Consider the following 14,907-nt stretch of genomic DNA (forward strand, 5'->3'; position numbering starts at 1 on the left):
CTACTCACTGGGAAAAGCAGCTCCTCCTCATCTCCGTCCTAAATCTATACCCCATGCGTTTTAAGGCAATGTCCTAGTCCGTGCAGATGGCACCAGGGGTCAGGATCAAACCCAGGCCGCTGGGGAGGTGAGGCAGTTCTCCTAGTGGAGATGTGAATAGTTGCATGCAGCCAAAGAACTCTGGGCAACACCAGTGCCCGGCGTTGTGAGGGAGGGTACTGTACAGGCTAGGATCTGGTACAGTCCCTGGGAACCATTATGGCCAAAGGGCAGCCTGGGGAAAGGCTGACCAACGTACCGGGGCTGATGTTGTGCTGTTTCATCATGTGAGCCTTGATGCTGTTCTTGGAGTTGAAGAGCTTGCTGCAGTTGGAAAGAGGGCAGCGGGTTTTCACCTTGTCCGCGTCCTCCAGGTGCTTTTTGGAGTGGATGTAGAGACTGCTGCGTGCCGAGAATCGGGCCTCACAACCTGAGCACACAAGAGACACTAGTTACCAAGCAGCGTACTGCACCCCGCAACCCCCGCTGAACAGAATTACAACGGACCTGTACCGCAGAAATCATTCAGTCCCTCCACACAGTGCCAGCTTTAAAGCTGCAATATAACTTCCTGAGTTGTGAACTCAATTCGACTACAAAAGCTACGCATGTATACCTTCTTCACAGCTTATCAACTCATGCAGCCACTTTCAGAGACCTTTGGATTTGAACAAAATCCCTCCGTATTATCAACACTTCTGAAAGTTCTGCCATATCACACACAAAACGTTACAGGAACTCAGCAGGTCAGGCAGCATCTGTGGAGAGAAATAAAGAGTCAACGTTTCAGGCCGAGACCCTTTATCAGGAATGTCGACTGTTTATTCCGCTCCAGGGATGCTGCCTGATTTGAGTTTCTCCAGCATTTCATAAGTGCTACTCAAGATCTCTGGCATCTCCAGAATCTCGTGATTATGATTGTACTGTCTTTTTGCATTTAAACTTTCGAAGTGCAGTATTTCACGTTACAGTCATAGAACAGTACAGAATGAAAACAGACCCTTCATCTCATCCGGTCCGTGCCAAACTATGAATCTGCTTAGTCCCATTCACCTGCACATGGACCGTAGCTCTCCATACCCCTCCCATCCATGTACCTATCTTAACTTCTCTTAAATGTTGAAATCAAACCTGCACCCACCACTTCTACTGGCAGCTTGTCCAACGCTCTGAGTGAAGAGGTTCCCTCTCATGTTCCCCTTAAATATTTCACCTTTCACCCTTAACCCATGACCTCTAGTTCTAGTCTCAAACATTCACAGAGGACAAAGCCTGTTTGCATTTACCCTATCTATACCCCTCTTAATTTTGCATATCTCTATCAACTCTCCTCTCATTATTCTACGTTCCAGGCAATAAAGTCCTAACCTATTCAACCTTTCCCTGTATCTCAGGACCTCAAATCGTGGCAACATCCTTGTACGTTTTCGCTGCACTCTTTCAATGTTATTGATACCTTTACTACAGGTGGTGACCAAAACTGCACACTCTACTCCAAGTTAGGCCTCACCAATATCTTATACAACTTCAACATAACATCCCAACTCCTGGACATAATGCTTTGATTTGTGAAGGCCAATGTGTCAAAAACTCTCTTTAAGACCCTATCTACCTGTGCTGCCACTTTCAAGGAATTATGGATCTATGTTCCCCGATCCCTTGGTTCTACCTCACTCCTCAACACGGGTTGGTCCTTTGAAGTGCAAAACCGCGCACTTGTCTGCATTAAATTCCACCTGCTATTCTTCAGCCTATATTTTTCATCTAGTTCAGATCCTGCTGCAAGCCTTGATAGTCTTCCTGGCTGTCCACTCCACTCTCTATTGTGGTGTCATCTGCTAATTTGCTGATCCAGTCAATCACATTATGACCAGATTGTTGATATAGATGACAAACAACAATGGACACAGCACTGATCCCTGCAGCAGATTGATCAGGTTAAATTCCATCTGCCGTTTCTCTATCCATATCTATAACTGATCTATAAGCCACTGTACGGCCACCTTGCACACTATCCTCAACACCACTAACTTCGGTGTCACCCGTAAACTTACTACCCAACTTACCAACCAACCACGTCTTCTCCAAGTTATTTTTTAAAGTTTAGAAATGCAGCATGAAATCCAGGCCCAACGAGCCATCACCTCCAATTACACCCATGAGACCAATTAACCTATTAATCTGTACAGCTTTGGAACGTGCAAGGAAACTGGAGCACCCACAGGCAACCCACACAATCATGGGGAGAACATACAAATTCCTCACGGGCAGCAGCAGATTTGAAGCCAGGTCACTGGTGCTGTAATAGCGTTACGCCAAAATGCTACACTAAACATCACCAACAGCAGAGGTCCCAGTATAGATCCCTGAGGAACACCATTGGTCACAGACCTCCAGCCAGAATAAGTCCCATTGACAACTACCTGAGTCACCATGGACCCTCATGCACTGTAAACTTCAGGATGATTTTCCCCTGAGGGACCTTGTCAAACTCCTTACTAAACTCCATGTAGACAACTTGGATCTTCCCCCGAGGGACCTTGTCAAATTCCTTACTAAACCCTATGTAGACAACATGAACCTTCCTGAGGGACCTTGTCAAACTCCTTACTAAACTCCACGTAGACAACCTGGATCTTCCCCCGAGGGACCTTGTCAAACTCCTTACTAAATCCTATGTAGACAACCTGGATCTTCCCCCGAGGGACCTCGTCAAATTCCTTACTAAGCCCCATGTAGGTAAGGTGGATTCAGCAAAGCCTGTGAAAGAGGTGACAGCTTCTACATCAGGGAGGAGGCTACGAAGCATCCACACCAGGACCACCAGACTCAAAAACAGTTACTTTCCCCAAATAGTAAGGCCAGTCAACACCTCCACCCACTAACCCATCCCTCCGACCACCACCATTGCTCGTCAGTCCCCTTATGTACAGACACTTCTGTGCCTAGCGTCACTTTATGGACACACAATCAATGTATATAAGCTAACATGTGTGCTTATTGTTTTTTTACTATTATGTTCCTTAACTTATTGTGTTTTGTTTGTCTGCTGCATCGGATCCGGAGTAACAATTACTTTGTCCCCTGTGTACTGGAAATGATACTAAATCTAGACGTTCTGCAGCACAGTTCACACATACCATCGACGGGACAAACAAACGGTCTGGTGCCAAGGTGGGTGATGCTGTGCCCTTTCAGATGTTCGGCCCTGGTGAACGATTTCCCACAGCCATCCACAGGACAGACAAACCTCCGGTCATCTTCGTGCGTCCTGGGCAGAGGGAGAAACCAGATTTTGGTGAGCAAATCCATGGGTGTCGCTCTCCGGTCAGAGACCGTGGGCACGGATCACCGAGTCTGTGCCAACTATCACCCTGATCCATTTTATTTTCCAGCCAGAGACAGTGGGCACAGATCACCGTGCCAACTATCACCCACCTGTCACCTCAATCCATTTCATTCTCCCCGCATTCCTTTTAAAGATTTTTAAAAGTTTACCTTTCTTTGTCACACGTACATCAAAGCATAGTGAAAAATCATTTGTGTCAACGACACAGTCCGAAGATGTGCTGGGGGCGGCCTGCAAGTGTCACCAAGCTTCAAGTGGCAACATAGTAGCTCGAAATTTACTAACCCTAACCCATACAGCTTAGGAACGAGTGAGGAAACTGGAGAACCCAGCGAAAACCCACGCAATCACAGGGAAAATGTGTAGTCTCCTTAGATAGTGGCAGGAACTGAACGCCAATTGCTGGTGCTGTAAAGTGTGACACCCTATGTTAGAACAGAGACTCTACACTATTCTACTTGGATCAGGAACTTGAAACGTAACTATATGATGGTTGTCCATCGTATTTGACATTGACAGGAAACCTGTGCGGGAGAGTTTTTAAAGTGAAAAAGCCACTTTTTGCACTGGGGCGGTTCCACTCTCGCGACCTCAGCAGTCCAGGTCCAGTGATAAAAGTAGTTGTCACAACTGGGGTCCTCCTTGGCTGCAGTGGATGACCATGACATCCTCTGGTGCTTGTGATGACCTTGACTCTCCATGGAGCGTTGTAGAACTGCCTTCCAGGCTATTCGATTTCATGGACGATCTCTTCGCTCAGTCTACTGCAGCTGACTTCACAGCCATTTCCCTAACCCACTGGGGTACGAGGTCTGCCGGCTACCCTCACCTGCTTTAGCCCACCAGTCGAAGCAGTGTACTGGAGTGTGGCCGCTGTCACGTGCAAATAGCGACTTGGAGCCACAGGTAGGAGTGGAGTGTCTGGTGGGGACCAAAGGTGAATTGAGCTTTCCCAGACAGGATACATCAAGCCCCTTCACCAGAAGTGCTACCCCTCCCTGGACAACCCACACAATAATTAATTCTACAGTACTTAGCGAAACTCTGTAATAACCAGTGCCAGGAGTCTGCTTACCTTTTGTGCCGGAGTAACTTGGACATGCAGGTGAACGACCAGCCACAGCCATCAAAGTCGCAGATAAAGGGCCTCTCACCTGCAGCGGAAACATCAGTCTTTTAGTAATCTGGAGCAACACATTTCCCGATGAAACTCAGATCTGCCTGCTTTCAAACAAAGCCAGAGCACTGCACATTGTGTTCAAAAGAACCAAAGCTACTGATGCAGCTGATTTTGGTGGGGGCCCAGCATCCAGGCCATGCTCTCTTCTCACTGCTACCGTCAGGTCCCACACCACCAGGGTCAGGAACTGTCAGGCTCCTGAACCAGCACAGACCTCTTCACTCATCAAGACAGATCACTGAACACACCCTATAGACTCACTTTCAAGGACTCTACAACCCGCTTTCTCAGATTATTTAATTTATTTATTTCTTGCTATTTGTTTGCCGTTTGTCTTTTGTACATGGGTTGATTATCAATCTTTGTGTGTAGTTTTTCACTGATTCTATTGTAGTTCCTTCTCGTATTGCAAAGGGCAGTATACCATGATATAGTACATGGAATTTGATAATAAATTCACGTTGATCTCTGAGCAGATTTGATTCGTTGCAATGGCACTGGTCACAGTCACAGGCAGACCTTCCGAAACAGCTGAACAAATGCAGCTCAACAACAGTCACAGAGCATTACAGCACAGAAATAGGCCCCTTGGTTCTCCACACCTGTTGTCCTTGCTTTTTATTCTGACAGAAACATACAAACTCTAAATTTGTACCCTCTAAATTTCACATCTGAAGGCCTCTCACTGACCAAGCACCCCTTTGCCAAAAGACCACCTGTCCCAATCCACACTTGCCAGGTCCTTTCTAAAGCCATCAAAATTTGGCCTGTCTCCAATTGGTAAGTCACCGAAGACACTCACAGATTACTAAGATGTACTGAGGAGAGCATTCTAACTGGCTGCGTCACTGTGTGGTATGGCAGGAGGGAGGAACTGCAGAGGATCAGAAGTAGTGTAGAAAGTCGTGAACTCATCACGGCCACCAGCCCCTCCAGCATCGAGGACACCTTCAAAGAGCGATGCCTCAAAAAGGCAGCGTCCATCATTAAGGACCTTCATCACCCAGGACATGCCCTCTTCTCATTGCTACCATCAGCGAGGAGGTACAGAAGGCTGAAGACGCACACTCCAATTCAGGAACAGCTTCTTCTTCTTCTCCTCACACACTCTCTCTCTCTCTCTCTCTCACACACACACACACACACACACACAATATATATATGGTCTCTTACAATTTTTATTATGTATTGCATTGTACTGCTGCTGCATAACAATGAATTTCATGACATATGCCAGTGATATTACACCCGATTCTGATCGAGAATCTACCCAAGGACCAGACCTATCCTTCTCCACAATTATTTTAAAACTAATGGAATTATGATCATTAAATCCAAAGTGTTCCCTACATACATCCTAGAAAGAACTGCATTTAACCGGCTTCCTACCTGGCAGACTCATTTCCTCCCAAATGGTGCACAAGGGCTGCATTGTTTGGTCTTGCAAATTCCCTGCAGTTTTTCGTCTGGACTGCTCTGCTCTTGACAGAACCTTCCATACAGACAAACTTCTTCCAGTGGGGTCAAGGGTAACTGACGTTAAGAACATCAAATCCAGCAACTTCCCCTCAAAAGTCAAGTACTATTTTGATTTCAGATTCAAACATCACGCTTATTTCAAAACATACAGTGAAATGCACAGACGAGGAATTCTGCAGATGCTGGAAATTCAAGCAACACACATCAAAGTTGGTGGTGAACGCAGCAGGCCAGGCAGCATCTCCAGGAAGAGGTACAGTCGACATTTCAGGCCGAGACCCTTTGTCAGGACACAGTTTGTGTCTACACTTTAAGAGTTTGCTGTGTTTCTTGGTTTATTTGCAAGGACACCATTTATTGCCCACACATCCAAGGATGTGCTTCCTTCATATTTTCATTGCCATGGAACTCACCCCTTGCCTGCTCCCTCCAACAGCACTGTGTGCATACCTTCACCAGAGGGACTACAGCCACCGATGAGTCAGGATCAGAATTAACGTCACCGGCATATGTCGTGAAATATGTTCTTTTACAGCAGTAGTACAGTGAATACATAATAAAAACAAACTACAAATTACTATAAGAAAAATAGATCTAAAAATGTAATTAAATAGTAGTGCCAAAAGAAAGCAAAAAAAAGAGTTCATGGGTTCATTGTCCATTCAGAAATCTGACGGCTGAGGGGAAGAAGCTGATCCTAAAACATTGAGTGTGTGTCTTCAGGCTCCTGTACCTCCTCCTTGAAGGTAGGTAGGAGAAGAGGGCATGACCTGGGTGATGGGGGTCCGCAATGACGGATGCTGCCTTTAGAAGATGTTGTTGATGCCTGTAGCTCACCTGCACTGTCCCAGGACAGTGAAGAATGGGCAATAAATGGTGTCCCTGCAAATACACCAAGAAACACAGCAAACCCTTAAGGTGTAGTCAGTGCCCAGTTCCAGGCCTGCGTTACTCCAATGGGAGCGGATGAACCTGTTGCAGCTGTCAATAACTAATGACTCTGATCCTAAAGTTATCCAGGCAATACCAGGCCACGCTCTTTTCTCCCTGCTGCCGTCAGCTAGAAGGTACAGGAGCCTCAGGGCTCGACCACCAGGTTCAAGAATAGTTACTACCCCTCGACCATCAGGCTCTTGAACAAAAGGGGATAACTACATTCACTTACCCATCCATTGAGATGTTCCCGAAACCAAAGATTTCACTTTGAGGACTCTTTATCCCATATTCTAGTTACTTGTTACTATTTATTTATATTTGTATTTGCAGAGTTTGTTCTTTTCTGCACTCTGATCTTTCACGGATCCTGTTACACTTACCATTCTATAGATTGCTGAGTAGACCCACAGCAAAACGAACCTCAGGGTTGTATGTACCCTGATAATAAAATTTACCGAATTGTCATTTGGGACTGTACCTGTGTGGCTCCTGAGGTGAATCTTCAAGCGGCAGGCTTTGTCGTAGCGCTTGTCACAGCCCGGGAAAGAGCAGGTAAAGTGTTCCTGGTCACGGAAGTGTGAGCGGTTGTGCGAGCCCAGCGCACTGACAGTAATGAACGTTTTCTCACAACCTGCAATACAAAACCACGGTCACTGGCTTTCAAGTATCTGACCACGTTTCCCTTCACCATTTAAACTCACAAGTCTACAACATCGCCTGTCAGGAACAGAAGAGTGAGCCCTAAGAACAGAGAAGAGTACAGCACAGGAACTGGCCATTCGGCCCACAATGTTGTACTGAACCAGCTGAAAAGGAAATCAAGCACACCCAAACACTAATCCCTCCTCCCCTACACCTTGTCCATATCCCTCCACCTTCCTCACATCCATGTGCCTATACAAATATCTCTTAAAAGCCTCTAACGTGTTTGCCTCTGCACATTCCAGATATCCACCACTCTCTCAATGAAAACTTACCCTCACATCCCCTCAAACCTACCCCCTCTTTCCTTTGATGCATGCCCTCTGATATTAGATATAACCTTCGAACATAATAAAACTCCACATCTGTGGAGAGAGACAAACTGCCTGCCTCAGGCAACCCTCCTCCACAACTCCCTAACCTCATCTCTGAACAATTACGTCCCCATGAAGCTTTGAGATCCTTCAAACCAACTGTACCTGAAAATCAAACAAAAAATGCTGGGGAAAAAACCCAGGTCAGACAGCATCCGTGGAGAGAGAAACAAGTGGGGAGTCCCAGATCCAAACGTTAACTGTTTCTTTTCAGAGGCACTGTCTGATCTGCTGTCTCTCCCAATCAGCCCTTTAAAAACCTGATCTAAAAGTTTCCTGTTTAATTCAGACTGGTAAGTCTAAAGATGCAAGGTGCTGTACAAATGCAAGTTTCTGTGTGCCTCTGTGCACAAGAGGCGATCTTTCTCTCCTATTCCAATCTCCCTAGTCAGGATTGGAGCAGGTTTATCATCAGTGACATTTGCAGGAGGAAATTAGACTGATTGGAGTATAGGTTAAAAGGTTGGCACAATATTGTGGGCTGAAGGGCCTGTACTGTAATGCTCAGTGTACAACAACAGTTACCTACAGCCCTGAAAAAATCTGGCTGTTTGGCCCTTCTATCGCTGCTAGCCCCTGCCCACCACAGCATTTAGCTCAGCTACCCCACCTGTAATGATTACAAGGAGCCGTTTGCTTAGACCCCTAATCCCATACCCCCCACACTCACCCTGTAGCTAAACTACAGCCCCCCAACAGTCTGACTGTTTGGCCCTTTAATCCCTACTAGCCCCCGCCAGAGGCTCCCTTTGTATTGAGTGCCTAGAGCCCCCCCCCCGCCAAAAGTTGGACTGTTCGGCCCCCTACCCCTGCTAGCCCGTTTCCGAGGGTCTCACCGGGGAAGTCGCACTTGAAGGGCCGCTGCGGCTCGAAGTGGCAGCGCCGGTGGCTGCTGAGCCTGGGCGCGGTGGCGAAGGGCTGCGAGCAGACGTCGCAGGCGAAGGCGGGCTCCCGGGCGTGGGCCTTCATGTGGGCCCGGAGGTTGTAGACGGTGGTGAAGCGCTTGCCGCAGCGCTCGGCCTGGCAGCCGTAGGGCCGCAGCTTGCCGTGCGAGCGCAGGTGACGCTTCAGCTTGTAGGCCGTGGCGAAGGCCCACTCGCAGCCCGACACCGAGCAGCGGAACGGCCGCTGCCCGTGCGACACCAGGTGCAGCCGCAGCCTCTGCTTCTTCTCGAAGGCCTGCTGGCAGTCCCGCTCGGGGCAGCGGTGTAGCGTCGCGGGGCCCTTCGGCGGCCCGGCCCCAGACTCCAAGCTCGGGGCTCCCGCTAGCGGAGGAAGCGAAGCCGGGGCCGGCGCCGCCGCGGGCTCTTCCTCGGGTTTGGCCGGCCCTCCGGCTCCTGCCTCGGGCGCGGCTAGCAACAGTAGACCGTCCTCCAGGCGCAGAAGTAGGTCGCGGCCGCTGAGGCCCAGGGTGGCGGCCAGGCCGCCAGGCGAGGTCGAGGCCGAGGTCCCGGGCAGGCTGTCAAGGGCGGCGGGCGTCTCCAGCAGGAGTCCGGGCCCGGGCGGAGGAGGAGGGTGCGGCGGCGGCAGTGTCTGCTCAGCCTCCCCGCCCTGCTCGGCCGGCGGGTGCGCCGCGGCAGCTACCCGAGCCGCAGGCCTGTCGGTCCCGGCCGCCGTCTGCACCGAGCTCAGGTAAAAGACGGTGTCCGCCGTGGCTGCCGCCGCCTCAGCCCCGCTGTCCGGCTCCAAACGCGGCTCGGTCTGACGCCGCTCCTGTCCCGGCTCCGGTGGGGTGGCAGCGGCCGCGGCCTCCGCCTCGGGCTCCAGGTTGAAGACAACGAAGATCTCGGGGTCGGTGGCCGGGCCCCGCAAGTCGGGCGCGTCGTCCAGAAAAAGCGAGTAGCGGGCGGGCGGGCCGCTGGGCGGAGGGAGCTCGACCCCCGGGGCCTCCTGCCCGAGCCCCAGGCCGAGCCCGAGGCCCAGGCCCAGGCCCTGCTGCTCCATCCCCGGTGTCCCCGCCGCAGCCGCCGGCCGCCGCAATACCCGGCCCGGAGTTCGGCGCGGCGGAACGGAGCCGGGGCGCGGCGGATGCGAAACACGGACCGGAGTTCCAGCGGATCCGGATTCCTCGCCGTACGTCCATTTCATTATCAAAGTACATAGATGTCGCCATATACAACCCCGAGATTCATTTTGCTGAGGGCAGAAATTTACACAATATAGATCAACCAGAAAACAACAAACTCTGCAAATGTGAATATGAATAAATAACGAGAACACGAGATACTGAGATATATGTCCTTGATGGCCGGTAGGCTGGTGCTGCTGATGCCCCGGGCAGTTTTGACTAACAGCTGCAGATCCTTCCTGTCTGTCCCAGTGTGGTTTCCATGTCATACAGCTAAGAGCTAAGGTACCGGTGACCCCTGTTTCCATCCCCGGGGGTCAGTGTGGACATGGTGGAGGATTACAAATACCTGGGGATACGAATTGACAATAAACTGGACTGGTCAAAGAACACTGGGGCTGTCTACAAGAAGGGTCAGATCCGTCTCTATTTCCTGAGGAGACTGAGGTCCTTTAACATCTGCCAGACGATGCTGAGGATGTTCTACGAGTCTGTGGTGGCCAGTGCTATCATGTTTGCTGTTGTGTGCTGGGGCAGCAGGCTGAGGGTAGCAGACATCAACAGAATCAACAAACTCACTCGTAAGGCCAGTGATGTTGTGGGGATGGAACTGGACTCTCTGACGGTGGTGTCTGAAAAGAGGATGCTGTCCAAGTTGCATGCCATCTTGGACAATGTCTCCCATCCACTACATAATGTACTGGGTGGGCACAGGAGTACATTCAGCCAGAGACTCATTCCACCGAGATGCAACACAGAGCGTCATAGGAAGTCATTCCTGCCTGTGGCCATCAAACTTTACAACTCCTCCCTTGGAGGGTCAGACACCCTGAGCCAATAGGCTGGTCCTGGACTTATTTCCTGTCATAATTTACATATTACTGTTTAACTATTTAACTATTTATGGTTTTATTACTATTTAATTATTTATGGTATAACGAAAACCAATTTCCCCCGGGATCAATAAAGTGTGACTATGACTATGAAACGGTAACGCAGCTTGCTCGGTTGTGCTCTGTCTGTACAATGACACGAGTGTAGATGTGCGTAGCCCAGCTCTCTTCAGCCTCCTCAGAAAGCAGAGGTTTCCTGATTGTGTCAAATGTGCTCTGGGCCTATGAGAAGTTCTGCCTGTGGTGCGCTCCCAGGAGTTTGTACCCACTCGGTTTCAGCTGTGCCGCCGATGTGAAAAGGTGAGAGAGTGGTGTGATGAAGTGTGCTGGCTGTAAGGGCAGAAAGATGAGCATTCAGCCTCTCCCTAAGGGCTGGCACCAGAGTCACTCCCTCCCTTCAGGCAGGAGATACAAAAGCCTGAAAGCCAGGACAGCTTCTATCCCACTATCGATTGATCCTCTAGTACCTGCAGCTGGACGCTTGACTTCACAATGCACCTCATTATAACCTTACACCTCATTGTTGGTCTACACTGCACTCCCTGTGTGACTGTGACACTTTACTCTGCATTCTGTTACTGCTTATCCCTGATCCAGCTCTGTGTAATGATCTGATCTGTATGAACAGTGTGTGAGACAAACTGTTCACTGTATCTCTGTACATGTGACAATAATAAACCGATTTACCATTGGCAAGTTCCTATGTACTATCACAGACAGAGACAGTGCTGCATCCCCTCCACACTGTACTAGGGAGAGTGTTTCTCCTAAGCAGATTACCACATCTATGCAGCACCCCTAAAGCCGAGAATAAATCAGACACAATTGGAGACACAAAAGATTCTGCAGATGCTGGAATCTGGAGCAACTCAGCTGGTCAGACAGCATCCATGGAAAGGAATCGAATAGTTGACCAACAGGTCTGATGTATCTGCCTCAGCCGCCAAGTTCCACGCACCCACCGCTCTCTGTGTGTTGTGGAACTCTGACATTTCCACCTGTAGCCTTGGGTCTCCTTTCAGGAGTCTTGAATGGAAAAACCTACAAAATGTAACGGACACAGCCCAGACCATCATAGGTAAAGCCCTCCCCACCATTGAGCACGTCTACACTGAACACTATCATAAAAAAGCAGCATCCATCATCAGAGACCCCCACCACCCAGGTCACGCTCTCTTCTCACTGCTGCCATCAGGAAGGAGGTACAGGAGCCTCAGGACTCACACCACCAGGTTCAGGAACAGTTACCCCTCAGCCGTCAGCAAGGAGGTTGTATATGGTGACGTATACTGCATGTACTTTGATAATAAAGTTATTTTGAACTTTAATTCATTACTAGGACAATGCCACTGTTGGCATTGAAGTCCATCGCCAACTCCCCTTGGTGGCTGTGAGTTATGCTGGTGTGCATTTAACCAAAGTGCGGACACCGCCGTGCGTCAGCACAGATGCTGCTCAGTCCGCTGAGTTCCTGCAGCGGATCACTTGCTGCACCTTCTGGTGAACGGGCTCCCTTGGTGTGGCTGCAGGGGAAGTTCCAGAGTTCAGATCCAGTGACAGTGAACAAACAGCGACGTGTGTACGTGGGGTTTTTTTGTTTCCGGAATGGACTCAGTAAAACTCCAGTAACTCAGCCGGTTGGCAGATTTTTAGATTTTCTGGCATTGTGGATATCAGTATTCCATACTAACTTTCTGGAATTTTGGCTATCAGTATTCCATACTAACACCCCAACATGTTTCAATGGCTGCCACAGTAGCGTATCAGGCAACTAAAAAAGCTGTAAGAAGCGAGAAGATGAATTATGAAGGCAAACTGGCAATAATATAAAAGTTTTTTTCATTGATATAAAGAGTAAAACGGAGGTGAGAGTTGATATTGGACCACTGGAAAATGATGCTGGTGAGGTAGTAATGAGGGACAAAGAAAACTTTGCTTCAGTCTTCACTGTGGAAGACACTAGCAGTGTGCCAGAGGTCCATGAGTGTCAGGGAGCAGGAGTGAGTGCCATTGCTATTATATTAAAAAAAAGTACTAGGCAAACTGAAAGGTCTTAAGGTGGATAAGTCACCTGGACTAGATGGATTACATCCCAGAGTCCTGAGAGAGGTTGCTGAAGAGATAACAGATGCATTGGTCATGACTTGATTCTGGCATGGTCCCGGAGGACTGGAAAATTACAAATGTCACTCCATTCTTTAAGAAGGGAAGAAGGTAAAAGAAAGGAAATTATAAGCCAGTTCACCTAACCTCAGTGGTTGGTAAAGTGTTGGAGTTTATTATTAAGGATGAGGTTTCAGGGTACTTGGAGACTAATGATAAAGATAAGACAAAGTCAGCGTGGTTTCTGTAAAGGGAAATCTTGCCTGACAAATGTGTTAAGAGTTCTTTGAGGAAGTAACAAGCAGAGTGGACAAAGGAGAGGCAGTGAATGTCAGTTACATGGATTTTCAGAAGGTATTTGATAAGGCACCACACATGAGGCTGCTTAACAAGATAAAATTCTATGTTACAGGAGAGATACTGGCATGGATAAAGAATTGGCTGACAGGCAGGAGGCAACAAGTGGGAATAAAGGGGGCCTTTTCTGGTTGGCTGCCAGTGACTAGTATTGGGACCACTACTTTTCATGTTGGTTGTCATTGATTTAGATATTGGAATTGACGGATTTGTGGCAAAGTTTGTGGATGATAAGAAGGTAGGTGTTACTGTGAAAGCAATGCGATTGCAGCAGGACCTAGAGAAATTGAAAGATTGGGCAAAAAAGGTGGCAAATGGGAAAGGTGCCAAGTGTTGGGAACTGTACGATAATGCATTTTGGTAAAAGGAACAATAACGCAGATGATTATCTAAATGGGGGAGAAAGTTCAAACACTAGAGGTGCAGAGGGATTAGGAGTCCTCGTGCAAGACTCCCAGAAGGTTAATTTACAGGTTGAGTCTGCGGTAAAGAAGGCAAATGCAATGTTGGCATTTATTTCAAGGGGAATAGAATATAAAAGCAAGGAGATAATGCTGAGGCTTTATAAGACACTAGTCAGGCTGCACTTGGAGTATTGTCAATGATTTTGGGCCCCTTATCTCAGAAAGGATGCGTTGTCATTGGAGAGAGAGCAGAGGAGGTTCACAAGGATGATTCTGAAATTTAGAAGAACGCTGGGGGATCTCATTGAAACCTACCGAATGTTGAAAGGACTAGATAGGGTGGATGTGGAGAGGATGTTTCCTATGGTGGGGTTATCCGGAACTAGAGGGCACAGCCTCAAAATTGAGGGGCAACCTTTTAGAACAGAGGTAAGGAAGAATTGTTTTAGCCAAAGAGTAGTAAATCTGTGGAATGTTCTGCCACAGATTGTGGTAGAGGCCAAGTCCGTAGATATCTTTAATCCGGAAGTTGATAGATTTCTGATTGGTCAGACATCAAGGGATACGGTGAGAGGGCAGGTGTAGGAGGTAGAATGGGATCTGGGATCAGCCATGATGAAATGGTGGAGCAGATTCGATGGGCCGAAAGGCCTAATTCTGCTCCTATGTCTTGTAGTCTTATCAGTTAACGTGAGACTATTACAGCCTGGGGCTTTGGAGTTCAAAGTTCAATGCAAGCATCCTCTGTGAGGAGGTCTGTACATTCTTCCCACGTGCTCGTGGGTTTCCTCCTGGTGCTCAGATTTCCTCCCATAGTCCAAAGACGCACCGGTTAGCAGGTTAATTGGTCACTGTAAATTGTCCGGTACTCAGGCCCGGGTTAGATCGGTGGGTTGCTGGGCCAGATAAGCCTGTCTCATGTTGTATTTCTAAACAAAATTAATTAAATAAATCATTAGGTGAATCAGTGATCCTCACCACCCAGGTCATCCTCTCTTCTCACTGCTGCCATCAGGAAGGAGG

At 48.5% G+C, this 14,907-nt stretch overlaps 1 protein-coding gene across 2 annotated transcripts in view; it reads right to left on the bottom strand.

Moving 5' to 3' along the window:
* Positions 1 to 10,162, bottom strand: part of LOC140193176 (zinc finger protein ZXDC) — a 32,197-nt gene extending 22,035 nt beyond the window's left edge. For both annotated transcript variants that reach the window (XM_072250573.1, XM_072250572.1), the window contains exons 1-5: positions 8,896 to 10,162; positions 7,462 to 7,614; positions 4,464 to 4,542; positions 3,180 to 3,310; positions 299 to 469 (exon numbers count right to left, since the gene is read on the bottom strand). In XM_072250573.1, the coding sequence (XP_072106674.1) occupies positions 299 to 469; positions 3,180 to 3,310; positions 4,464 to 4,542; positions 7,462 to 7,614; positions 8,896 to 10,147 (1,786 nt within the window). In that variant the 5' untranslated portion in view covers positions 10,148 to 10,162. The remainder of the gene's footprint in view (positions 1 to 298; positions 470 to 3,179; positions 3,311 to 4,463; positions 4,543 to 7,461; positions 7,615 to 8,895) is intronic.
* Positions 10,163 to 14,907: the final 4,745 nt, after the last annotated feature.

Source organism: Mobula birostris, unplaced genomic scaffold, assembly GCF_030028105.1.
Source record: "Mobula birostris isolate sMobBir1 unplaced genomic scaffold, sMobBir1.hap1 scaffold_420, whole genome shotgun sequence".
Lineage (NCBI taxonomy): Eukaryota > Metazoa > Chordata > Chondrichthyes > Myliobatiformes > Myliobatidae > Mobula > Mobula birostris.